The sequence below is a fragment of the Ziziphus jujuba genome, chromosome 10 (genome assembly GCF_031755915.1).
Source record: "Ziziphus jujuba cultivar Dongzao chromosome 10, ASM3175591v1".
Classification (NCBI taxonomy): Eukaryota; Viridiplantae; Streptophyta; class Magnoliopsida; order Rosales; family Rhamnaceae; genus Ziziphus; species Ziziphus jujuba.
Window position 1 is genome coordinate 7,046,976 of NC_083388.1, and position 27,892 is coordinate 7,074,867.

The following is a 27,892-nucleotide window of genomic DNA, read 5'->3' on the forward strand; positions in this document are numbered from 1 at the left end:
TATGAATTTTATTTTAATTTAAATTATTTCTATTTCTCTTTCGATGCAAGGTGATATCAAATTTTGATTTTTTGACAAGAGAGAAATTACAAATAACTAAAACTGATGGTGATTATTTGCTCCATAATTCCTTAAACTATGTGAATAACAAATAGTTCCTATAATCTCTACAATATATTAATGTGTTTCAATATCAAGTACAAAATGAATAAACATTCCCTTCTCTAGTTATAACTTTGTTACATTTTCAATTTATAAAATTTTAAATGAAATCAACATTGATATTTTCGACGAAGTCAAATTATATAAGAAGCGAACTTTTTTATATTATTATCTTTTGGAAAAAGAAGAAGAAGAAATACAAAGAATGGGGTAAGGATAATGCGAAAGAAAGCTTCTAAAAACAGATCCATCTTTCTTTTGCTCGGTTTTTTGCATGAATTTCCTAATTAAACTCGAGGAAAATGGACTTGTTGAAGAGTTCCGATGAATCAAATTACTGAAAAATTAAAAAGAGGAAAGAAGAAAATATATGGAGAAGAAAAATATTCAAAAAGAGAAAAAAGGCTCTTAAGCAAAAATGTTTAATTTTGATATTAATTAGTAATCGATGCACACATGCACAAGCATTTTGTCCTCTGTAGCCTACCGACCAAAGCATACCAGATTTTGTCTTTATTTCATCTTTTTTTTTAATCTGAAAGAATATATCTATAGCTATCGATTTTGACGATTCTTGTAGGGATTAAATAAAACCCTTTTCGCGCTTCAATTATCTAGTCTATTAATATTTTACTTGCAAGTGGTAGTAGAAGAACACTGCACCTTTTTTTTTTTTTTTAAAGAAAAAATAAATAATTGTAAAGCTACATACTTTTTATATTAAAATAACATTTATCGTTTATTTTATTGTTTGAAGCACACAATTAGATCATCAGATTTATAACAACAAGGTCTTTGAAATTTTGAATAGGACCTAAGACATGCCACATGCATTTAAGAAAAATCTCTACCTCTACCATATTTATAATTGCAAATTGGTAATATATTATCTTTAAAATAATGAAAAAGAAAAGGGCGTACATAATTCCAATATTAGAAATTTAAAATGACAATGATTGCAGACAAGTAGGAGTTAAAAAAGATTGTTTGATTTTCAGACCATGTTTTTTGAAGTCAAACATTACAAGATTTGAAACTCAAATAAACCGTGTTTTAAGTAGGATTATGAAGAAACATGCATGCTTTTAATTAAGGTTACACAAATCGACAATTGTAATCTTCAGCAAAGACAGAAATATTATATATATATATATATATATAATTAATTTTTATATGTCCATGGAATCTGGATGATGGTTATGATTAAATGACTGGTCCATTTTATTTTGTTCAATTTGGCTAAATTGGACTTTTTTTTTTTTTTTTTTTTTTTTTTTTTTGTCTATCATGATCTCTAGTTAATTATATCCCTCCAATCTACAATGAAGGACATGACGATGTAGGACATGCTAAAAGTTGTTTACATTTCCAACTAATTAAGCTTTTAAGTTTTAAATTATTAATTGTCATGTTACTTGTACAATTGATCATATTATTACTGCATCACCCAATATAAAGTAGGAGCTAGTTTACTAGAAGAGCATTTTATATGTATATATATATATATATATATATATATATGTATTATTATGAAAGTATGGATCATATAGATGGAGTGGAAATGTGAAAGTTAGAAGAGATGCTTTACTTTTCTGATAAATTAAGCAAGCGATTGAAAAAAAAAAAAAAAAAAAGAAATCCGGTTGAGCGTTGACCCAAAAAAGGTGTGAGGAACGTGGCATCCATTTGTTTAGGTTTTTGGAAATCAATGTCAACTCTGACATTGTGTATTAGTGTATGTATAGATATTATTTTAAATAAAGGTTGTCTTCTTAATTACTTATCACCGCTATAAAAAGAGAAAGAAATAGAGAGAGAGAGAGAGAGAGAGACCACATTTGAGAAAGAGAGATGGGTCATGGAGGTCGGCTTTCTTTGTGTCTCTTCCTTGCCTTTGCTCTGATTCTCTGCTCTGCTTCTGCCCGACACACCATGCTACTTTCAGGTATGTATAAATAAATTTATATAATGTATATTTATATAAATATATGACCATATATTTTGTTGAATTTTTCAGCTTTTTCACAACAAATTGAGAGTGAGAAAGCAAGTAACTAGGTTTTATTTCATGGTTTTGGCAACTCCATCATACAAACTAGCTCTCTCTCTCTCTCTCTCTCTCTCTATATATATATATATATATATATATATATGTGGCTATATATTTCTAACTTGCATATATCTTTCTGATATTATTAATGTCTTTTTCACATGACCCATATATAAAAGTTAGATATTTAAATATATGGACAATCGCAAATGATTGTGTTTCCAATATTCCATATATATGAATCTATATATGATTTATCCATCATTCATGCATGATTTTGAGCATTCATACTATATCAAGAAGTTCTTACACTTGAATAATACCAGACAGTAAATAAAATTTATCTATGTAAATATAAATCCTTTCCTACCCAGAAAATTACCATCACGATTGTCTTTCCGGTGCTTCAGATACACTGTAGTCCATAATAATATATAAAAATTTGTATATATTATAAATATGTAAATCGTGTTTGAAAGTTAGAACGAAATTAATGTGGATAGTATGGAGGTTCGTACAACACCAGCTAATTCCGTGTTCTTTAATCCTAGCTCAAACTAATGTACACATATATATATATATATATATATAATATAATTTTATAGTACAGATTATAAAATCAATAGTTTTTGAAAAAAAAAATCAATTTTAATGTGATTTATATATTTTCCATCAAATTTTTCTATATATATATATATATTTGGCTGTATTTCCTACCTACTCCAAATTCATTGTAATTAATTTCTAGCGCACACGCACATACCCACCGACACGCACGCACGTGTCCGTACCACCATACACACACACACAGAAGAAAAAATGTATTTGTCTAGTTGATAATTGATATTAATATTGCTTGTCACATTTAAATCTTGTATATGTTAAGAATTTTGATGTTTTGCTAAGGTCTCATTATGGAATAGCTTTTGTTTTTATTTTTAAATGAGTGTTTTGAATCTTTTTGAAACTATTTTCTAAAAGTGCTGCTCTTTTTTGTTATGTACAGATGTATTCCCCTTTTTTATTTTATTTTTTTGGTAAAAGAGACCCAAGGAAGCACTTTGGGCTAGCTTTCTTTCAAAATTAATTATGTTGACTGAGTAAACTACTCTTAGAAAATTACCCAAATAGGTTTTAAAACGACTTTTTATTTTGAAACCCACTTTTAACTTAAAAAAATAAAAATAAAAAAAAAATAAAAAGAAGAAGAAGAAGGAGAAGAAGAAAGCCTTGATTAATTAATAACGTAGTACTGGTCAGAACTTATTGAGATTGGTATTGATTATAAAAAAGAATATATCTAACTGTGTATAAATACATATAGTATAAGTTTTTAATATGAATTAGTTGGGTTTAAAATGCAGAAGATGTCGAAGTGGGAATGGAGGGAAGGTCTCTATTAGTGACCACCAACGACTACGGCGACACGACAGCAAATCCCGGCCATGATCCCTCTCGTGGCACATTTGAGGATGCCAACAATGGCCAAAATGGCTGAAAAAAGAAATCATATATATATATATATATGTAAAATCTTTGTTATTATTATCATTATCATTTTGAATGGTTATTATTCACCTAAAAATATATTGTGCTACTCTAGCTTTTTATTTCTGTGTTGTTAGGCAAGTGAGATGCAAATAATATATGTTAAACTGCTCTCTCACCCAACCTTTTTTGTTTGTTATATATATATATATATATAAAATTTTATTTTATTTTATTTTATTTTTTTTATGTTATATTGGGTCGACATAAACATTAGTATTCTTCCTAGGTGCTTCCAAAACTATGATATATATTCTTTTATTTTATTGAAAAATTATGATATACTCGTGTGTAATAATTAATTAATTATCACAATCGACCCACAAGGAAGATGCTGAAATTGACCAAAATTAAAGGAGAGAGAGTTAGGTATATAGATATCTAGCATTTATTAGCTTCCTAATTTTGGTTGGAATATATATATATATATATATTGTACACTTTCAGATAATACTATAGTCTCTAAATTTTTTTAAAGTTTTAAATACATTTTTTTATATTAATATGATATTGATATTATATTAATTCTTGATATTCTATGATACTCTTTTAAAGGATGTAGTTCCTGTTACTGTTTAATGAAAAATTGACCGCTACAACATCACTTTTTTTTTTTTTTCTTGAATAAAATTTTCCATACCAGTTATATGTGATCTAAAATTTAAAAAATATATATAGTAGCAATGAATTTGATCCAAAAAAAAAAAAGAATAGTAGCAATGAAAATATTTATTTCTTTATTAAAATATTAGGATTAATTACACTTTTTATTCATATTGCATATTAGGCTTTTGAATTTAATATGTTTAGTAGTGAGGTTTTAATTTATAATTTGTTTTATATCAATTAAATTATCAAATTCACTAGTAAAACGTTTTAAAATCGTTTAAAATGAGAATAATGATTAAATTTTTATTAATCAATTAATTAACTTTTTCATAATCTTATTTGTAAATAAAAAGCTAATAAACTTTGTTAACTCTTCAAACTTTTCATGAATCAATTTAAAAACTAAATTAATTTAAAATAAATTATAAATTGAGAATTTGATGTAAAATGTTTTTAAATTGAATATTTAATATGTAATTTGATTAAAGTGAAGAATATTAAAACACTAGTAATCCAAAATATTAAGATAGAGAATTGGATCTGCCAAATTAATTTACAACATTTGTTGTATGAAAATCATCGAAAAACAGTTTTCATTATAATTTGTGAAATTTTAGAACTTAAAAAAGAAAAAAGAAAAAAAAAGTCTAAAAAAGAAATAAATAAATAAGTAAAAAGCATTATCCAACATGAATCGGATAAGGAATGTGTGTCGACTTTTAGCAGCAGATCTAGTCGCATGAAAAATTTCGAAACGTATGGTTTTCGGAAACGAAAAGTAATCGAGGGGAAATGCTTAAGCAGACGCCAAATGTAGCTCGTAGAATCTGCCACGCAAGAAAGGCCACCGGTTCCTGGCTGTTGACTCACCCCCGATTCCTCGCCGAGTCAGCAAATCTCTCATCGCATCCCAAAATTCGGGAGCTTTCTTCTTCTTCTTCTTCGATGCCTTAGAACACTGTATTATTCACTCTGCAACAAAAAAACCCATTTCAGAAAAACGTATATATATATATATATATATATGGTATAATTATGGCTTGGTTCAGGAACCTAATCCAAGTCTCAGCCACCACAAAACCATTCATCAAACCCAGAAACAAGAAAAACCCATTTCCTTTTCCTATAACCCAGCTCTTTGGGCTCGCACCCTTCAGCTCCGAGGCCATTAATGAGGCTCCACAGGTTAACGAGTGCTCGAATTTGGGACCCACAAAACCCGGTGAAAAGCCGAGGGTGGTGGTGTTGGGAACTGGGTGGGCTGGGTCTCGGCTCATGAAAGGATTGGACCCAAAAATCTATGATATTGTCTGCGTGTCGCCTCGGAACCACATGGTCTTCACGCCATTGTTGGCATCCACATGTGTCGGGACGCTCGAGTTCAGGTCGGTGGCTGAACCCGTTGGGAGGATCCAACCCGCTATCTCTAAGGAACCCGGGTCTTACTTCTTCCTCTCTAAATGTACTTCCATTGATACTGATGACCATGTGGTATGTTTTTCTTTTTTCTTTTTTATGGTGTTTTTGTCTTTTGGATTTTGATTTGAGTAATATGGACAATTTGATTCTGGGAGTTAAAAAAGGTTGATTTTTTTTTTTTTTTTTTTTGGGAAACTTGGACTTTGAATTGAATCACTGTTGGAAGATTTGATTCTGATATGTTATTTATAGAAGTGAATTGATATATTTTTTTTGACCCAATTTGTATATTGGGTGTTAAAAACTTGTTAGAGATGGATATCTGCTTTTCTCGTAGATGTAGAAACTAAGAATTTAAATTTTGGGACCACTATGTTGAAATTGAAAGGAAAAAATAATTGAGTGACTTCAAAATCGTACATGATGAAATTGAGAAGAAATATCTCACTTTGGTGAACATACATGCTTGGTTCTGGCATTGCTTGTGCTCTAAGAATTTGTTTGATTACATTTTAATTTTTATAAAAACTTTATGTTGTCATTATATGGAAACTGGAAAGCGCACTGATGTCAGTTCAGGTTGAAGTTTTTCTGTGGTTAATTGCTCCTCTGTAATGTGTCATAATGGCAATAAAAAATCAGGTTTGGTGGTAAAGATGTTGGGCATTTGAAATTCTGTAGTGTCTTACATGTAAGAAATTTGGTTTGGATATTGAAGGTGCAATGTGAGACTATTACTGATGGAGTAAGAACCTTGGATCCGTGGAAATTCAAAATATCATATGACAAGTTGGTAATTGCCTTGGGAGCAGAGGCTTTAACTTTTGGAATCCATGGTGTAAAAGACAATGCAATTTTTCTTCGCGAGGTCCACCATGCCCAGGAAATTCGTAGGAAGTTGCTTCTAAATTTAATGCTGTCAGATGTCCCTGGTATGCTACTGCTATTAGATTCTGTGCTTGAGAATCAACCATATGATGTGAGATGAATTTCACTTGTGGTGTTGCTGCTGAATCAGGAATTTCAGAAGAAGAGAAAAGTCGACTCCTGCATTGCGTTGTTGTAGGAGGTGGTCCTACAGGAGTTGAGTTCAGTGGTGAACTTAGTGATTTTATCATGAAGGATGTTCGTCTAAGATATGCACATGTAAAAGATTATATCCATGTTACCTTGATTGAGGTTTGTTCCCTAACAACATACAAATCTACCTACATTGATTACTCTTGCTACAATTGCTAGCCTTTTAACGATTCTTTTGTAGTGCTATTTAATCTACTTCATCATAGAAAAAAGTTATTGATTTAGGAATCTTATTGTAAGACTCAAAGCTATTTAAGACTAGTCAAGTTAAAAAGGAAGTTTTCTGATTAAGAGTTTTCTTCTTTACAGGCAAACGAAATATTGTCTTCTTTTGATGTTCGCCTTCGGCGCTATGCTACCAATCAGTTGACAAAGGTGAAAGATTTTGTTCTTTCTTAATTCAAACTATTCTCATTATTTATGTTATATTTTAACTTTTGTAAGGATGGATGGCCTTTCTTGTTTTCATTTAAAACAGAGAAATTGAGGAAATAATTTTTTTGTCTATTAAAGGAGTTAATTCCTTCAAATTATATTAGGGGCTCTTGTCCCTGCAAGGCTAAGCCAGTTTCTTTATTATTTATCTATTTATTTATTTTTTGGGTGGGGGAGAGAGGGGCAGGGGATGACTCTGTGGTCTGATGAGGGAAGCATATTTCTTTGCTGTCTATTTTGTTGATATGCCTCCCCACTCCCCTGTGACTGGCTTAAGTTAATGATATTACAGCATTGGTCCCATTGAGACTGAAACTCTTTAAAATTGTTTTTCCCATTAAACCTCTAGACAAATTCATCTTTCATTTACTATCCTCCTTCAGTCAGGAGTTCGTCTTGTCCGCGGGACTGTCAAGGATGTCAAAGCTCAGAAGATAATTCTTAATGATGGCACAGAGGTTCCTTATGGGCTATTGGTGTGGTCTACTGGTGTTGGTCCATCAACTTTTGTAAAGTCCCTTGAACTTCCTAAAGCTCCAGCTGGAAGGTGAGTTACTTTCCCTTTCTTCTTGTGAGATGCAGTCATTTTAGTTTATAGTTCTGATAAATTGTTTTATAGAGTAGGTCGATAATATTGCAATACTATGGGATACGTCACTTCAAACTTGTATTATTGTGTGGCAAACATATGCATGTTGGAAATTCTCATGTGAGTCGACGATTTTGTTTCTGCTTGTGAGAGCTTCTTAAAGATTCAAATTAGTTGGATTTAAAAGCTTCAGAACAATTCTCATTCTTATTCCCATTTTTTCAATCTGTTTTTAGTTGCATGTCACAACTGCTTCCTACCATCAAAGTTTTAGAAAATTTTATCAATGATAATAAATTTAATCTGCTTATTTTATGTTTATGCTTTCCATGTTTCTCGTTTTATTTCTGGAATTGATGATTATGCTATAGAAATGATGACTACGATGGAAATTTTCATTGAAGGATTCCATATTTACAGGATTGGTATAGATGAGTGGCTGCGTGTTCCTTCTGTACAAGATGTATATGCAATTGGTGATTGCAGTGGCTTTCTTGAAAGTACTGGAAAACAAGTTCTTCCAGCTTTGGCCCAGGTAAACTTTGATTGTACAGATAATTCTATCTGAGATGATTATTCTCGTCTTACTACTGAATTCTGAAATCTCAAGTAGATCCAGAGCTCTGGGTCACCTTGCAAGTTACCTAACACAATTCTTTTCTCAACTGATTCATGGCAATGGCTTGGACTCTTTGATATATGTGATGTTACATTTGAATTTTTATTGATTAATGAGTTTGCATGTGGAAAGTCTATTTTTGTACTCTTGTCATTTTCGTTATTGAGGTCCTGTTGCAGCAAAGCACTTAACTAGTTTATGCTTGGGGTGGACAAATGAATGCAGTAGGTTTCCTTTTTATTTATCTAATTTTGTAGGTTGAATTTTTTTTTTTTAACTCAATACTTTATTAGCCAGAAAAGCAATTTAATGTCAGAATTCTTTCATGCTGAAGTGGTGATTTTGATTTATCTTCTTTTTCATGTAACTAGTAATCACTCTATTATATTGAGGTGCTATGATAGTTTACCTGGCCCAAGCTGCAAGGTTTGGCCATTTATGCTTAGATTTCTTTCAATTCAAGTAATGACTTTGGTACTGGTCCTTTGACAAACCATTGAATTTTAAAGGTTGCAGAACGTCAAGGAAAATATCTAGCAGAGCTATTGAACAAAATCGGTACAACTGGTGGAGGTCATGCAAACTGTGCACAAGATATAGATTATGGGAATCCATTTGAATACAGGCATTTGGGAAGCATGGCAAGCGTTGGCAGTTATAAGGCTCTTGTGGACCTCAGACAAAGCAAGGTGAGAATCTCAATTTCCAAGTCACTTCTAAGCCGTTTGTCTTGAGCTTCTAAATTGGTGGTTAATGGAGTAATTATGCAGGAGGGAAAAGGTTTATCTCTTGCTGGCTTCTTCAGTTGGTTCATTTGGCGCTCTGCATATCTGACTCGTGTCGTAAGCTGGAGGAATAGATTCTATGTTGCAATAAACTGGGCTACAACTTTTGTGTTTGGCCGTGATATCAGCAGAATATAGAGTCGAAGAAGAAGGTTCCAATAATTCATCTTTCTAGACCAAGTGCATATATTTATTCTTATTGGATATTGGATGATTGGTTTCTAATATTACTTGGACTACTTAAAGAGCATCCTTTGTTTCCCTCATTGCTTGCAGGGCACCATTCTTTTTGGATTTTCCTTGCAGGATCTGTTAAAGTAACCAAGTATGCACATTGTCCTCGTCACAGTGTGGATTGCAGCCACTGAATTGAGTAACAATGACACCAAATGATTTAAGTTTATACGCTTTCTAATAATGAAAAAAAAAAAAAAAAGTATTTTTATTTTATTCTCCCCCACGCTTTTTCTGTTATTCCTTCTATAATCTCAACTTTTTACACTTTTTTCTGTACATGAAGTTCTACCAAGTATTTATTCAATTTGTAACATGTAGTTGCTGTCATATAAAGGCTGATTTTTTGGAAGTTAATAAATTATGTCTTTTTTATGTGATGTCCAGATAAACTGCCTCAGACTGCCGATAATTAGCATTGTAATCACCGATAATACAATAAAGAAAGTAAATAATAATTTGAGATATTATGTTCCAAAGAACTCCTTGCTGCCCCATTTACCCATTTCCTTGTAAAATAGATTTTTATATTTTGGTAATTGCATTTCCGTGTAAAATACTTGCTGATTGTAGATAAAAAGCCATTGCATTGTATTTGTAACTTTCAAGTTTTGGTCAATTTACAAATTAAATAAGAATAATTATAATACTATTGATAACTTGTTCTTTGCTCTAAACCAATAATGGTTACATGTCATCCACATTTAATTGATTAATTTGTAAACAATCGTGGTTCTATTTAGTTCAGTGCAATAATGTAACAAGTAGAAAATTTTTGTTTGTATCAAAACAAACAGCAGTCCAAACTAAGTAAATTACCACCTTTATCAGGAAACCGATTAAACGTACGTAAGCTTGACAAAGGATTGAGCGTAAGCTTTTCGTTTCCAAGCAAGTGGTACAAATAAATTAGGTTTGGTGATCCTTTAAAATTTTTGTTTTAGTTTTTTCTGGTGAATTTTTAGTTTCGTTTTGTTTTTGTTTCACTTGGTCAATTTTTAATTTTGTTCTAACTTTCACAAAATACAATAAAAAAAATTAAACTTATTTTCTTAAGTAAAGTTGTTTTCCATGTCTTGAGAAGCCTCGTACTGTCCTAGCAAGCCGTCTATTACATAAGGGGAATTTGGCCCAATACCCCCTAAGGACCGAGCTTCATGAGTTTTGCCCTCTCAATTCATTTCTTTTTTTATCTACCCCTTAATATCCCTTATAACCCTCAAACAAAAAACAATTACTTACATATCCTTTTATTTATTTTAAAATATAAAAAAAAAACACTTGGTGAGCGCAAAAACCCATGGCGTGAGAACCAGAGGCCGTATCATCGAGACCATTTTGTGGAGATCGCGGCTTTTCAGTCAGCCGTCGGCGCGGTACTGTGTGATCTAGCGCAGAGAAAGTTGAAGATTGAAGAAGATGGCATGGAGGCAAATGCTCTTCAAGGGGAGCCCAATTTCTCAACCCCTTTCACCAACTGGGTTCGCTAGATTCTTCTCCAAGCCATCCCCTTATGCAGGTTAGTGATTTTTTTGTCCTGGGTTTAGTAACCCATAAAAAGATTTTCTTACTTTCTGTTCGGTTCCCAGAGCAAGAAAAGAGAATTGATAAAGAAGAAAATTTTTCTGGGTTCTTGTGAATTTTGTGATTTGAACTTTGTAAAAAAATTGTCGATAGAAAGAGAGATCCAAGTAGCTGTTTTTGGCTGTTGAGTTTGAATCGAAATGGGTAAAATTTAATTTTATGTGTAAATCCAGGATTTACAGAGTGAGAAACTTGGCTGGTATTGAAGTTAATAGATTCACAGATAGGAAACATAGAGGAAAAAATGATGAATAAGGTTGATTATGCTTAGTTTCCCGCATTGTTTGGTTGGTGAGAAAGATGGGGAATAAAGGAAAAGGAAATATTGGTTTATAATTTATTTATCATTATTTGAGAAACTTATCTATACCAAGCTGATTACTGAATGCTGAATAACTCTTTAAGTTGGAAAAAGAAACATGGTTTTTGTTTCAACGTTATTATAGCATTGAAAAACCGTGTTCACTCTTGTCTGGTTGCTAAATGACTGATAAAGATGAAGAAAAGCAGAATTTGATGTTCTCTGTTTTGGTGATTTTACTTTTAGTGACTGGGAATTAATCCTACAAATCATGTTTTATGTTGGCTCAAGTGAGCAAGATTCATGCTTCCTGATGAGTGATGTACTTGAGCATGAAAGTTTATATGAAATAAAATTTGTTAGAATTAGATTAGATTACTGTGAAAGTGTTATAGTCAGTAGGAGATCTAAAGTTGTTGCTTTTGTTGCAGCGAAAGTTGGAATTCCAGAATTTTTAAATGGAATAGGCAAAGGGGTGGAATCCCATGCGGCTAAGCTTGAAACCGAGGTGGGCGACTTCCAGAAACTGCTTGTCACTCGGACGCTCAGGCTGAAGAAACTTGGCATCCCTTGCAAACAGGTATTTCCTAAATCTTTATCTACTATATATGCACATACTTGAAGCCCTCTGCCTTTTGGGTATATTATAATTCTTTCAGTATATCCGTCAATACATCTGATAGTATTGCAGATCAGAAAATTTGGTTATAGATTGCTTGCTTAAATCTAAGTGAAAGATTTCATGAAAAGTAGGGTGATTAATTTATGTTTATGGTTTCTTAAACTCTTCTAACGAAGAAAGTTTAGGGATGCTTAAAGGAAACTCTGACTATCCGGGAATGGTTAATTTATCTTTTAGTTTGGCAATGGTACTGCAACTTGAAATCACCCTAGTTCTGGAGTTTTGTTCTTTGTTCTGTTCCAATGGTTGCAAATATTTTTGTTTTACTGGGCAAAAGTGAAAATGTTTCAGGAAGACAGCATGCAGAATTGCTTTGAGAGCTGTCATTTATATCATACTGGTAGAAAGAAAAGATGTTATTTAACGAAAATGTTTACCAAAATTGAAATGCAGTGCCGGAGTATGTGTTGCTTTATATTTGGTAATGATATAAACTTTCTAAATACTGACTCAAATGAGTTTAGGCTTCTTCCCTAAGTGATGTAATATTTTCTTGTCTTGTTGTACTGACTTTTGCTTCTGAAATACTGGCCTTGTCTTCTTCTTCATTTCTCTATCTAAGAAGAAAGAGTTAAAAGTAGTGCATATATTTTTTGTTCTGCTACTTGTTAAATTTGTTGGTGAAAGGCGTAATGAAAGTTGCGGTTTTCTTTAGGATTAAGTTCTTTGGGACTTAGCTTCATTTGATGGTTTGAAGAGATTAGATTACTTATATCTGAATATGATTTTTGTTTTTCAGAGGAAGCTGATATTGACACACGCCCACAAGTATAGGCTGGGACTATGGAGGCCTCGAGCGGTACCAATGAAATCCTAACTAGTTTAGGACTAGCTTGCTTATTGAGAATGTATCAAATGTCACATTACAGGTGGAACTATGCAGGTTTTACTTTTGTTTCTTAGTAAAGATGTCATTGCAGAGTGATGTAGGAAACATGCAGAATTTGATGTCATCTGGTGTTCAACGTTCACAATGCCTTGATAAGCCCATTATCATTGTGAAGTTTCGAATTATTTTGATATCCTTCTGGTTCAAATTAATTTGTTTAATTATCAACTTTATCCCGGATAACCAAATAATAGGATAAATGAGTTTTAATTAGTTCAACTTAGTTTAAAAAACAAGTAAGAAGTTGAATTAGTAATGAATATTCATCCAGCAATAATGTTTACAGTAGTAACAGAGGCATAGACTATGCAATAGAATTCTCCGTTATTGTATTCTGCTGTTTCTGCTACATGAAGAAATAGCTCTTTAAAAACTCGTTACAACCTCAAACTTGGTACTCTGTTCTGTAAGCCAAATTCAGCTCTCTCTGTTTGTGTCTCGAAACATAATACTCATCTAAATGGTAGTCGAACTCGAGACCTTATGTCTAAGATAAATGGAAGAATTCAGAGCTCCTTATCATGCTCAAAGCCAAACAAGTTGCTTTCATCTATAAAATAAAAGCGAAAATCATATAGTAAACTAAGAAGCAACATAGGCATAGTATCTTCAAACTTAATCGGCCTCAAAACTCCAACTGAATGGAGTTGGCTGAATACACAATTGGTTTTAAAGACTGCCATAATGCCAGTGACAACTGATGTACATGCTTGGAGTCTTAGGCACTTCAACATTCTCATCATATCTTCTGATGTATACAAATTCTACAATGGACCCAATAGAGGTACCTATAAGATAAAACATAAGGTAACTTCTGGTTAGAACTCACAAAATCCATGTTAGCAATAGCTGCAGACAGTTTATATGAGAACTCGACCGGTATAGAGAAAACATACGTGGGTAGAGAGGAGCAAGGTCCAGATGGGTTGTTATGGGTACAAAACTTGCTTCATGCCATCGAAAACCACTACATTGCTCCCTGGTTTGTAGTTCGTTTACACTGCAATCACATCTGGAGCAAGTTCCCGAATTCAAAAAAGCCTATTACAATGTATCGTGTAGTCACAAAGATTATAACATGAAAACTATTCTCAAGCTTGCGAACAAAAAACATAGGAGAAAGTACTTGAAACAGGTCATACTCATGAACAGATACACAAAAGGATGATAGAACATTTGGTTGCTAATTCATGCCTGCCAGTGCTACGTGTGGTGACAATATGTATGAGATTGGTTCCCCATACAGCCTGATCGAAAGATGAATTCATATTGCCCACTGGAGTAATTATAAAAGAATACAACAAAAATAAAGGAAAAAGATCGATGGGCAAATCGTACATGAATCCATACGGTTTTACAATTTTGAAGATGAACACAGGAAACTGCATCACATCATACACGAGAACCCAAGATACCTGAAAGTTAGAAAACAAATATACCAATACAGTTATCTTCACCTTGTAAAGTTACCCTAAAACAAGAGACATAACCCCAATAAGCAGAGGTATCATTACCTTGTAAAATTATCACAAAGCAGAAGATAATGGTAACAGCCATCGCAATCAGGTTGATATTGGGTGATGATAAACGTCACCTCCAATTGTAGCACCAATAGTTGGCGCTAAAGATGTTAGAGCTAAAGATGCATCCAAAGCTGGGGAGCATTCTAGTGGCCCTCCAGATTCTAATTTCAGGGTATGCAATTGTTACTTGCACGCAAATTTGTATTTCATATGTTGTACTAATATATGTTGACTTATGTTTTGAATATTGATATTGATTAGCTTGCTTGCTTGGAGGCAAAAGTTGATGAATTAAATAAAGAGATGGCAGCGTTAAGGAAGATGCTTAGTTCTGTTATTGACCAACAAAAGCATCAGGTATCATTTAGACAACTTAGTATACTTTACTTTAGTGCTTCAGCATTATTAAATTACATATTGTAATTCAGCAATTACAATTTTTCCAGAGGGCATTTGTAGTTTCCCGACAGTTTCGTTGGTAATTTCCCGAGGGTGAACAGTCATCAATTTTTTCCAAACTTTGATACACTTTTATGAAATTTTTTGATTTTCTCTCCTTAGTACAATTATAGAATCCATGTTTAGCATGTTTTTTCATTCAACACACCTTAGGGGCCTTGTGGGGTAAAAACAATTGGCAAAACAATACGTACTGTACATCCTCGGGAAATGACCGACGAAACTGTCGGTAATTTTTCCAGAGGGCATTTGTAGTTTCCCGACAGTTTCGTTGGTAATTTCCCGAGGGTGAACAGTCATCAATTTTTTGCAAACTTTGCTACACTTTTATGAAATTTTTTGATTTTCTCTCCTTAGTACAATTATAGAATCCATGTTTAGCATGTTTTTTCATTCAACACACCTTAGGGGCCTTGTGGGGTAAAAAAAATTGGCAAAACAATACATACTGTACATCCTCGGGAAATTACCGACGAAACTGTCGGTAATTTTTCCAGGGGGCATTTGTAGTTTCCCGACAGTTTCGTCGGTAATTTCCCGAGGGTGAACAGTCATCAATTTTTTGCAAACGTTGATACACTTTTATGAAATTTTTTGATTTTCTCTCCTTAGTACAATTATAGAATCCATGTTTTGCATGTTTTTTCATTCAACACACCTTAGGGGCCTTGTGGGGTAAAAAAAATTGGCAAAACAATACGTACTGTACATCCTCGGGAAATTACCGACGAAACTGTCGGTAATTTTTCCAGAGGGCATTTGTAGTTTCCCGACAGTTTCGTCGGTAATTTTCCGAGGTTGAACAGTCATCAATTTTTTGCAAACTTTGATACACTTTTATGAAATTTTTTGATTTTCTCTCCTTAGTACAATTATAGAATCCATGTTTTGCATGTTTTTTCATTCAACACACCTTAGGGGCCTTGTGGGGTAAAAAAAATTGGCAAAACAATACGTACTGTACATCATCGGGAAATTACCGACGAAACTGTCGGTAATTTTTCCAGAGGGCATTTGTAGTTTCCCGACAGTTTCGTCGGTAATTTCCCGAGGGTGAACAGTCATCAATTTTTTGCAAACTTTGATACACTTTTATGAAATTTTTTGATTTTCTCTCCTTAGTACAATTATAGAATCCATGTTTAGCATGTTTTTTCATTCAACACACCTTAGGGGCCTTGTGGGGTAAAACAAATTGGCAAAACAATACGTACTGTACATCCTCGGGAAATTACCGACGAAACTGTCGGTAATTTTTCCAGGGGGCATTTGTAGTTTCCCGACAGTTTCGTCGGTAATTTCCCGAGGGTGAACAGTCATCAATTTTTTGCAAACGTTGATACACTTTTATGAAATTTTTTGATTTTCTCTCCTTAGTACAATTATAGAATCCATGTTTTGCATGTTTTTTCATTCAACACACCTTAGGGGCCTTGTGGGGTAAAAAAAATTGGCAAAACAATACGTACTGTACATCCTCGGGAAATTACCGACGAAACTGTCGGTAATTTTTCCAGAGGGCATTTGTAGTTTCCCGACAGTTTCGTCGGTAATTTCCCGAGGTTGAACAGTCATCAATTGTTTGCAAACTTTGATACACTTTTATGAAATTTTTTGATTTTCTCTCCTTAGTACAATTATAGAATCCATGTTTTGCATGTTTTTTCATTCAACACACCTTAGGGGCCTTGTGGGGTAAAAAAAATTGGCAAAACAATACGTACTGTACATCCTCGGGAAATTACCGACGAAACTGTCGGTAATTTTTCCAGAGGGCATTTGTAGTTTCCCGACAGTTTCGTCGGTAATTTCCCGAGGGTGAACAGTCATCAATTTTTTGCAAACTTTGATACACTTTTATGAAATTTTTTGATTTTCTCTCCTTAGTACAATTATAGAATCCATGTTTAGCATGCTTTTTCATTCAACACACCTTAGGGGCCTTGTGGGGTAAAAACAATTGGCAAAACAATACGTACTGTACATCCTCGGGAAATTACCGACGAAACTGTCGGTAATTTTTCCAGAGGGCATTTGTAGTTTCCCGACAGTTTCGTTAGTAATTTCCCGAGGGTGAACAGTCATCAATTTTTTGCAAACTTTGATACAGTTTTATGAAATTTTTTGATTTTCTCTCCTTAGTACAATTATAGAATCCATGTTTAGCATGCTTTTTCATTCAACACACCTTAGGGGCCTTGTGGGGTAAAAACAATTGGCAAAACAATACGTACTGTACATCCTCGGGAAATGACCGACGAAACTGTCGGTAATTTTTCCAGAGGGCATTTGTAGTTTCCCGACAGTTTCGTCGGTAATTTCCCGAGGGTGAACAGTCATCAATTTTTTGCAAACTTTGATACACTTTTATGAAATTTTTTGATTTTCTCTCCTTAGTACAATTACAGAATCCATGTTTTGCATGCTTTTTCATTCAACACACCTTAGGGGCCTTGTGGGGTAAAAAAAATGGCAAAATAATACGTACTGTACACACTCGGGAAATTACCGACGAAACTGTCGGTACTTTTGCCAGAGGGCATTTATAGTTGCCCGACAGTTTCGTCGGTAATTTACCGAGGGTGAACAGTTAGCTTATTTTTTGCAAACTTTGATACACTTTTATCCAATTTTGGGATTTTCTATCCTTAGTACAATTATAGAATACATGTTTTGCATGTTTTTTCATTCAACACACATTAGGGGCCTTGTGGGGTCCAAAAAATTGGCAAAATATGCCGTACTGTACACCATCGGGAATTACCGACGAAACTGTCGGTAATTTTTCCAGAGGGTATTTGTAGTTTACCGAAGATTTCCTCGGGAATTACCGATGGTGAACAGTTATTGATAAGAGAATCATGTACAAAAACTAAAAACAAAATCTGAATATGGAAGAAATTGGATCCTTTCACAAATATGGAAGTTTCCTTTTTTTTTTTTTTTTTCTTTTTTGTTTATTACATTTTGGTATCTTTTTTTCTACAAAAATCCAGCTGAACACAACTCTATAATTCCTATGTTCCAAGATTATGTATAAGATTCGAAACATATTGGATACAAAGTCCTACAAGGTAGCAGACACGGCAAGACTTTGCTGGCATACCTCATGCTGAACCAGAATCCTGATATCCCAAACAAAAATATATAAAAGAAAGAAAAAATTTGTGAAAAATTAAGTGAAAATTCAAACTCCAATGCCTTTTATCAACTGGCCCAGCGTGAAGGATTCTTTTCACATATACCAGGTTAGGCCATCTGCCTCTGTGCTAATAAGCCTTTGCAATTCAAATTTTTTTATGATGCTGAAGAATGATGCCTAAAATTCACACAGCAGCATGCATCTCTAGCCGTCTTCGTGCTAAGATTTTCAAATTTGTTCAGAATGCTTTGAAGCAACCTGTGTGTCCACCGTTCTTGTGTCATGCTTTCTCTTGCTTCGTCTCTTTGATCTAGATGTGCGGGTCTTTGTAGCATGCTTTACAGCATGCTTTTGGATGCCCAACACTACATTTTCATTGGTAGGGAGTTCAGGAGGGGCATCAGGCCATGGTGTGCGTTTTGATGGTACATTGACCTCCAGAAGAGGATCAATTATCCATCTGTAAAGAGACCACACTAATGTCAAATGCATGTGCATAGGAAGAGATTCTGCTAAATGAATTTTAATTAAATAGGCAATTGACTGTCATGATTTTTGTGTGTCAATGATATATATTGAAATTTAGATGGCTTGATGAGGGGTGGGGGGAAAAAAAGCATTTCCATATGACAAAATTATTGACTAAAGGTAAAGATTTGCTGAACCAAAGTAAAATAAAAAGAAGCATGCTACATAAAATCATAGTAGAATTATATAAGTCAATTGTTTAAAGGATTGTAGTCAAATTGCAAGTAAGAAAGCCCTTGGGAATGAGGTCAGAGGACTGAACAGAAATACATTGAAATGCCACACCAATACCACTTGACCACTTGAAACAATGCAATGACATTCACTTGAAAAGAGAAGTTGAGCATCATTGTCACATTCACAGGTAGGTTACTAATTTTAAGTTCTACCCATGTGTGATATTCAAAATCACAATTTCACAGCCACAATTTTATGCTTTGAAAATAAATTAGAGACGCATAGTACTTAGAAATTGAAGGATATAACAGCAGAAAGTTTAACATGACAAGATTATTACAAAACATTTCTACCAATTGTATATGATCATTGGCACTGTTAACTCCATCTATGCTTCAAATTTTTTAAACAACCATGACAGCTTTCAGAATGCAAAAACCATATGCACTATAAAATGGAAAATGGATTGGAGACACAATAGGAAAGAAGATATGGTACCTGTAGGGCCAAACCATAACCGCCATTCACATCTTGCTCGAAATAAAGTAACTGGAAAATAAAGCAATTAGATTATAAATTTAATGTCACACCAGCAACACAAAAGAAAATGCAGATGCAGAGAGAGAGAGAGAGAGAGTTCATAGTCATCAAACATGGTATATAAACAATTTAAATGCAAAAATATGAAATATACATACCTTAAATTTGCTTTGTGCATTTGAAGTAACTCTTTCTACAATACCACACTCGGCTTGTTGCTCGTTGATCAGAACACCAAAGAAATGAGCATTTTTCTTATCCACCTGCAACAAAACAAAATCAACCAAACAGAAAATTCCAGAAAGAATGAAAGTCCATGATAACAAACATGAAAGCACCTTTCCACTAACTGATGACAGAATGGAATGTATCCCTACTTGGCTGTACTCCATCCAGAATCATATCATCATACATATCTCTCAGCAAGAAATGCCTACCACCACCGTTATTTAAAAAAAAAAAAAAACCAGAACACAACTTTCACAATTTCTCTTTCACAATTTCTCCCAAAAAAAAAAAAATTCCCAACACCACTAACAGAAAATCAAAATTAGAGCTGTTGCCTACCTGTTGCTTCTGCTTCTGCTCCTAGGGCTCTCTAAAATCCTGCAGTTTTCTCTCTGAGTCGCCTCTTCACCATCTCCTTCAAAACGCGCAGTCTCCACGCTTACAATCCGGCCGATTCATGAAAGGAAATAAAGGGCTCCTAAGGTCTGGTTATGGATAAAGAGATGGAGGGGAAAAGTCGAAGAAAGGAAAGAAAAAAACATATAAAAAAAAAAACACATAAGGGTATTTTGGGATTTTAAAAGATTGGAGGGGTAGATCAAAAAAGAAATGAATTGAGGGGGTAAAATTCATGAAGCTCGGTCCTACAGGGGTATTGGGCCAAATTCCCCTACTTATGTATCATTCTTTCCATTATATTACTGGATGGTGAGGGGTTATTATAGGGAAAGAGCCAGTGGTTCAGCCGCTATGGCTTACCTTTATGATATGGCACCATATACCTCAATTCTTTAAAACCGTTGCACAGCTCCAGGATCGTACATTCCATCGACGAAAAAGCAAATCAGATAAAAAGGGTATGTAAAAGAATTGTCAACTTAAAAACATCAAAAATTTCTAGCAAAAATATAAAATTTATTAGAGGGTACAGTTATCAATGCCTGGTTATGAAAGGAATAAAACAACAAAAAAAACCTGATTTAACAGATAGAGGGACTAGGGATAAATACCGAAACCAAAAAGAAGTTGAACAAATTTTATATCTTGTGGAATTTATAGGTTCTATACATGTATAAGAGCTACTAACCTGTGTAAAATGAATAAGATACAAAATACATACATGTATAATGGCTCAAGTAACTAATCCATGACCGTATTCTTCCCCAAATGAACTAATCTGACCAGAAAAAACCCATGCATAAATGAAGCATTAGAAGAAATCCTCCATCCATCAATGACCGCCTATGCTGTTCCAAAACCATTTTCCCTCATTCAACTTCGCTTTAATCTCAGTTCTGGCAACACGAATCAAGAACAAACTTGCAAGGAAAATAGAAAGAATTAGCATTAAGAAGACATTGTTCCATCCCCTAGTGGAAATATACCCTGCCAATAGTGGGCCTAAAGCTGCCCCAACAGAACCAGTGCCATCTATAATTGCACTTACAGTAGCTAATGCACGAGAATTTCCTCCAACCATGGTCTGAGTACCAAGATCAGTAGCAACAGCCGTTGTAATGAGTGAGTATGGACCATTTACAAGCAATCTAGAAAGAAACATCAAACTAATATTGGCAAACATGGAGATGCTTCCATAAACCCTGTAGAAAAGGAGGGTTGGAATTGATAGCAACAAGAATACAATTGATGTAACAGCACGAGCTTCAATTACATCAGAGATGAATCCCGCCAAAATTCCTCCAAGGACTCCTCCCATATCAAATATAGTTGAAAGGATCCCAGCAGTTTTGTGTGACAAATGCACTCCCGCAACAGCTAAAATGCCAAACAGAATTCATAAATAAGAGAACCTTGTAAATTGTAACACATTCAAATGCATAGGGGAGCCCATGAAAATTAAGCAGATTTGATCGTTTAGCAGTCTTTAATTATTTCATGATAAAAATTAAATACCCAAAGGCATATTTATCTTTATGGGGAAAGACACAGAAAAAGAAACCTATTGGCAGTCCCAAAACAAAGCAGATTTAGCTGTATGTTCACAGATGCCAAAGAGTTTCTTATGCTCATCATTCTTCATGAAAGAAAAGAGTAAATAATAATAATAATAACAATAATAACAAAGAAACAGAGACAAGATTCTCATCTTGCCATTGCCAATTCATGATGCATTATAGAGCACTAACCACAAGAAGACAAATATAATCCAACTCTGAAAGGAAAGTCATAGCACAACCTATAGGAAAATTTTTATGGCATATTCATATAAACTCATCCTATTTGACCAAGTACCTGTGTGCCTTATGTAGAAGGGCAACCAGTATAGAAAAGTGTAAGCCACTAGCTTTGAAAAGAAGAGACAGAAAGCAAATGGTGCTACACCTGGTAGCCTCCATGCCTCAAAGAATCCAATTGCGGCTAAAGAATCAGAGTCCCCTGTTTCAAGAAGACCAGCTTTCTCTGACTCCACTTTCTCCTCTGAACTCCTTACACTATCAACTTCCGCATCCATTTCAATCTCCTTGCCGGGAGACTCAAACCCCAAATCATCCGGACTAACAACGAGAAACATAAACACTACAATGCCAACCACAATCATCAAAACTCCAGGCAAAACAAAGGAAAATCCCCACCCAAATTCTAAAACACCTGATGCTAAAACTGATCCAACAATGTTTCCCACAGAGGTGTGCGAATTCCACAATCCCATTATCAAGCCCCTCTTTTCTTTCCCAGACCAGTTTCCCACAATTGCCACCACACAAGGCCACCCAACTGACTGAAACAATCCACAAACCACTTGAACAGCAAGAAAGAATCCCAAAACATGAACTCCCAACCAATACCCTAGGCCAAACATTATTGTAAAAATGCCACTGCCTATCATACCAAACACAAGAAAGTACCTCAAATGGACCCGATCACCGACATGGCCAGAAAAATACATTCCAATGGAATATACGGAAAGAAATGCGAGATCTAGCTCGCCTAGCCGGTGTGTTCCACGTGGACCATTGAAAGGAGCCCAACCAGCATCAATCGAGCTCGAATTCAATAAGGTTGAGTTCAAATTACTCTCGGTTAGGGATGAGTTTGAGTGATCATTTGGTCCAAGAACACTCTTAACAATGCTTGGAGGTTTTCTAGAGGCATGAAAGGAAGCATAGGCGAGGAAAGTTATTACTAGGACTAAGATTTGGTGGAAAGCTAAAGTTTTTTGTGGGGGTTTGAGAGATGGGAAGAGATTGAGACCTGGAGGTGGGTTTAGATTTTTGGATGGCATTGTAATCCAACTTCAAAATAACAACAACAACAACAACAACAACACAGCAATCTACACAGAAACCCCTAGACATAAAAAAAGCTTCAAAATTTATATAACCCTAAATATATTGATCAAAGAAGAAGACAATGATGGATGAGGACCTTAATTAGTAGCTCTGTGAATTCACTAATTATAATATTATAAAAATAAAAAAATAAAATAAAAATAAAAAAAGACAACTATGATTCTGGAGAGCTTTGATAGAATCCACCACTAACAGACAACCAAAATTAGAGCTGTTGCCTACCTGTTACTTCTGCTTCTGCTCCTAGGGCTCTCTAAAATCCTGCAGTTTTCTCTCTGAGTCGCCTCTTCACCATCTCCTTCAAAACGCGCAGTCTCCACGCTTACAATCCGGCCGATTCATGAAAGGAAACAGAGGGCTCCTAAGGTCTGGTTATGGATAAAGAGATAGAGGGGAAAAGTCGAAGAAAGGAAAGAAAAAAACATATAAAAAAAATAACACATAAGGGTATTTTGGAATTTTAAAAAATTGGAGGGGTAGATCAAAAAAGAAATGAATTGAGGGGGTAAAATTCATGAAGCTCGGTCCTACAGGGCTATTGGGCCAAATTCCCCATTACATAATCAATGTCTGAGGAATCCAGCTATCCAATAGAGGCCTTAAGGGAGCCCTGTGTTAAAGTAGGGATTACCCTTGCCCATGTTTACTTTGGGGAATTTGGCCCAATACCCACATTTTAAAGACTCTAACAAAAACTACCCCTTCCATTCCAAAACTTTTTTATCTACCCATCTTATTTTCTTTATTCCAACTATACCCTTAATCCATACCGACGTACAATTTCTCTTCCTCTCTTACTCTATATCCTACCTGTTATGTTTCATATTTAATTTCCCTCTCTCTCTTACTGGTAACCCTTCCGAACATTCAAGTTCTCTCTCTCAAAGTGTGTCCCAGTGGAAGTAGTACACTGAAGCCAAACTAGTGCAACCCAGTTGAAGCCCCAACATATATTGGAAATTGGAAAATCTCTATTCATGGTGCTGGCTTTGACCATGGTGATCATGGGGACACATTTGTGAGGCTGACAGGGTCTGGCCCTGCGTTCCCAGTAGAGCAGGACACAAAAACACCCATCTCCATCGCTCCAAAAGCAGCCACCGATAAACTATCATAGAAGAAGATACTCCACCACCCAATGACATCGACAAAATGTTGACTCCGTCAACGACAGCAATATCGGCAGCGAAGAGAATGTCGAAGCTGAAACAGCCGCCAACCTAGCAAACTTTGTAAGCTGAAATTCTTGCAGCAGTTGACATTCCTCTATTCGTTCCATAAGCATGGCCCAGAAGATTGGTACCGCAAGCCAACGACTGTGGCTCCTATATGTGTTCCATGACCATCAGGGGATTTATTTTTCTGGTTGCGGCTTCGTATCCATGAAAGAATATTTGGGCAACGAGTATTTTTTTATTGCAGTGGTGTTTGGCAAAGCCACAGCTCGTCTCGCATGCTCCTTTCCAGTGAGGTGGGATCGGAGTCATATTTGTAAGAAGAGAGGTGAGGGATGTTTTCCCATGGAGGAAAGGAAAGCAGAGGTGGACTATATTTTTCTTTTTTATCTGAATTGTGTGCGGATTTTCTCAGGGAAGAAGAAAGAAAAGAAAGCAGAGGTGCAGGGACCAGGGACTCTGGTGTCTCAGGAAGGAGGAAGAAAGGAAAGAAAAGTAATTTTTAATTTTGAATCAGGGTAAGATAGGAAATAGAGGGTAAATAAAAAAGCCTTGAGAAGAAGAGGGTACGAATCATTAACCCTTCGCTTTAGTGGGTATTGGGCCGAATTTCCCGTTTACTTTTCTAGGGCTGGCTAACCATAGAGAGGAGAGCCCATACCCATCCACACGGCATGCTTAATAACCATTAGCTCAAATTGATTGCATCTCCATTTCAATCAATCCTCTTTTCAATGAAAAGGTAGGATACTGATAGCCAAAAAAGATAACAAGCATAATGCTTCTCTTTGAAGAAGACGGCATAAAATTCTCGTACAAAAAAAGTAAATCTAAGTTTCTATTTATGTTTCTAATAATATGTTGCACCTTCAGTTCGTCATCAAATTTTCAAAACAACCACCAGAATAACTTGGCATCTGCCATTCACGTGACCTCTAAATTTTTAATACAACTTAAGACTCACTTGCCATCTACATTCACATAACCTTCTAAACCCAACAAGTGAAGTAGGATCATAATTCTCCAATGTTAAGGCCATCTGTGATTCCTCCAATGACCATGCTATCTGTGATTCTTGAATTGGCCAGCTTCTTTCCAACAATCGATTTCAGTTCAATCTCACTTGGAAACCTACCCTCCTTTAGTTTAGAGAAAATCTGAAACATAGAAGGAGAAAAGAAACAGTGAGACATCGAAATTCATACGTGATGAACTTGTATGAGAAGTAAGAACTATAAAAATCATGTAGTTGTAAGTCTGATTCAAATTAATTTATGATCTAGAAAAGGCCACCAACCAACTCATCATTGAGGTACACTTCAAAAGCTCCAGTGCTTTGGAGGAAGTTTTGCACAACATTCCCAAGAAGCCAACTGGTTGCAATGGTCCCAAATTTATTTGCTCGCAAAGAATAGTACCAAGGAGGCGGCGCCACAAATCCCAGCATTGGAAATATTTGTTCACCCGCAATAACAATACCCATGACTCCAATTTGAACAACAGGAACCAACTTGCTTAGCAATCGCTTTGGAAAGGACGGTGGATAATTTGCAAGAACCACTTCAACTCCAGGAAATGCAGTCTCCAACATCTTGTTCATGGTTATGGCTGTCCCTCTACAAGAATGCATCAAAAGAAAATTTATCCAAAAATATTCTTGTATGAAGAACGTGGAAAAATGAAATGTAGGCTCAATTTCCAACACTAATTTTAAAATATGCTTAACAAAGAATATCAGGGAAAAAAACAATATATACAAATACATAGGATAACCCAACAAGAATGGGTTTTACCAATTTTCACCATCCAATAGTTACTAAACACTGAATTACTCATTTCATTTTTATTCTTAATGGGGATTTGAAATTTTATGCACCAAAACACTGACTGAAAAAAGCACGTTAAAATACTAACAAAGCTTGAAAGAGTTAAAAGTGATAAAAAAGCACATTAAAATACTAATGATTTTATCAAAAAACTATATACATTCACATATATTTGCAGAGTGTACTACTGTTCTGTTGCTGAATTAACCTTTAATATGCAGGTAAAAATATATTTCCGAGGTTGAATTCGTAGACATGATAAAATCCCACAAACAGAAAACACACCTCTTGCAATAGACATAATTGCAACTTAAAAAGGAAAGCTTTTTGAAAAATTGGAAAGAATTCGCCAATAACCACAAACAAGATTGCAATAAATTCAGATAAAAATCTTGCAAACAAATTTTGTGGTTTTGAGGCAGCATTTGGATGTTCAAAGCACAGAATAAGCACTTGTCTCACAGAAGAATAGATATTCCAAGTGAAAAACGCATATCCCACACTCTCAACTCCGAGTAGAGAAAAACTCCAAACTTATGGTACAGATCAATAATTATGGAGTCCTATTATTCATAACCACACATAAAACAATAAAAACAATATAAACAAACATTCAAACAAGTAAACCCCTAATTGCCAAGAACCCAAAACAAAGCAAAGATAGATAGAATAAGAGAATTACTTATAGGAACAAGACGAACAGAAATCAATCTTGACCGTATTGCCGAACCCGATTCCTCCAATATCTACTGCTTTCTGGGAAATTCAACAAAATAAAAATAAATAAACAAAAAAAAGAACAAAATAATACTTAATTTATTTGCTTTCCAAATCGAAGATAGCTATAGAAATAACTTGAAAATGAAAATCTAAAAATACAGGCTTTGAATCGAAGAATGAAAGATGCGCGTGCTATAGAAATTCACAAAAATAAAAGAATTACCTGAGATGGGAAGTCTAGGGTTTGAGGGGGCTGTTTGTGATGGTGGTGGTGGTGGTGATGAGGTGGAGGAGGTGGTGGTGGTGGTGGTGGGGGAGTGAAGAGATGAATGAGGTCGGTGAAGAAGAGGAAGAGCGGTAATCCCACCAGCACCATCTGTGCTCGATCCATTATTGCTTTTGCTCCTTATTCCTACACAACCAAACAATCGCACACCCACTGAACATTTTCACAATCTCAAAACCATCTTATTTAACAACGCCACGTGATGACGTCACTTTTACTAATGCCACGGCAACCAAAATATATATATATATATATATATATATGTTGGGATATTCTATGCATACTTTGAAAAATGTCTCATCGTTAAATTGGAAACTCATTGGTTTTTTTTTAATATGTTGTTCAATGCCCATGTTTCCCCTCCTTGACCACTTCCCAAATAAGTTATTACTGAGATTCGCACAGGAACATACATTTTAAATTTTAATGAATAGTTATTTAAAAAATTATAAACCATTTCCCATGCCTAAAGCATATAATTTTAACACAATTCATTGTAAAAATATAGTTCTTTTTTTGGAATATTTTGAACCTTTAAAATGTTGGTTTAACAATAATATGTTATATAAGTTATTAGCTAACGATTTCGTAACAAAATTTGTCAAAAAATTAACATAGATTTGTAACGAGGAACAAATTAAATATACATATAAGTTATTTTATGCAATAAATCCTACTAAATTACACCACATGTCCATCATTAATTGATATATAATAGTATTAGTTCTATTATTCTGATGATGATAAAGTTCAAGATATCCTTAACGAAATAAGCATATTCTTTATTAGATAGGTGTATAAATCAATTTTAGTACATACACCTTCAACAAAATATACGCATGTGTGGCTCAGAATATACTAAACTTTGTTTTATACATGTTTAAATTATGTACTTTCTTTCTTCAGGAGTAGAGGGAGATTGGAAATGGAGGATGGGTGTGTTTGGCAACATGGACATTCCATAACTACTTCTTTAATGGGTTATCCTATG

General features: G+C 34.6%; 5 protein-coding genes across 6 annotated transcripts; 3 read left to right on the plus strand and 2 right to left on the minus strand.

The window, feature by feature from the left end:
• Positions 1–1,943: 1,943 nt before the first annotated feature.
• Positions 1,944–3,935, plus strand: LOC125421182 (protein PSY3). Its single transcript, XM_048469204.2, has 2 exons — positions 1,944–2,107; positions 3,577–3,935. The coding sequence occupies exons 1-2, from the start codon at positions 2,014–2,016 to the stop codon at positions 3,708–3,710; spliced, it is 228 nt and encodes a 75-aa protein (XP_048325161.1). The 5' UTR covers positions 1,944–2,013; the 3' UTR covers positions 3,711–3,935.
• A 1,140-nt stretch (positions 3,936–5,075) lies between these two features.
• Positions 5,076–9,905, plus strand: LOC125420939 (internal alternative NAD(P)H-ubiquinone oxidoreductase A1, mitochondrial). Its single transcript, XM_048468547.2, has 9 exons — positions 5,076–5,860; positions 6,507–6,720; positions 6,807–6,967; positions 7,178–7,243; positions 7,687–7,850; positions 8,313–8,427; positions 9,021–9,200; positions 9,282–9,448; positions 9,573–9,905. The coding sequence occupies exons 1-8, from the start codon at positions 5,405–5,407 to the stop codon at positions 9,432–9,434; spliced, it is 1,509 nt and encodes a 502-aa protein (XP_048324504.1). The 5' UTR covers positions 5,076–5,404; the 3' UTR covers positions 9,435–9,448; positions 9,573–9,905.
• Positions 9,906–10,790: 885 nt separating this feature from the next.
• Positions 10,791–13,119, plus strand: LOC125420940 (uncharacterized). Its single transcript, XM_060812060.1, has 3 exons — positions 10,791–11,049; positions 11,847–11,995; positions 12,837–13,119. Exons 1-3 carry the CDS (start codon positions 10,950–10,952, stop codon positions 12,912–12,914), a joined length of 327 nt encoding a protein of 108 aa, XP_060668043.1. The 5' UTR covers positions 10,791–10,949; the 3' UTR covers positions 12,915–13,119.
• A 7,471-nt stretch (positions 13,120–20,590) lies between these two features.
• LOC132799646 (putative glycerol-3-phosphate transporter 5) lies at positions 20,591–22,997 on the minus strand. Of its 2 annotated transcripts, XM_060812057.1 has the most exons (3): positions 21,837–22,993; positions 21,031–21,359; positions 20,591–20,902 (listed from the first exon to the last, which is right to left on the minus strand). In XM_060812057.1, exons 1-3 carry the CDS (start codon positions 22,825–22,827, stop codon positions 20,873–20,875), a joined length of 1,350 nt encoding a protein of 449 aa, XP_060668040.1. In that variant the 5' UTR covers positions 22,828–22,993; the 3' UTR covers positions 20,591–20,872. The 2 variants fall into 2 exon arrangements, with proteins under 2 accessions (XP_060668040.1, XP_060668039.1); XM_060812056.1 differs by having other exon boundaries at positions 20,591–21,359; positions 21,837–22,997.
• A 1,886-nt stretch (positions 22,998–24,883) lies between these two features.
• LOC125420914 (selT-like protein) lies at positions 24,884–27,069 on the minus strand. Its single transcript, XM_048468366.2, has 4 exons — positions 26,839–27,069; positions 26,578–26,651; positions 25,367–25,685; positions 24,884–25,226 (listed from the first exon to the last, which is right to left on the minus strand). Exons 1-4 carry the CDS (start codon positions 27,004–27,006, stop codon positions 25,083–25,085), a joined length of 705 nt encoding a protein of 234 aa, XP_048324323.1. The 5' UTR covers positions 27,007–27,069; the 3' UTR covers positions 24,884–25,082.
• Between the last annotated feature and the right edge of the window lie 823 nt (positions 27,070–27,892).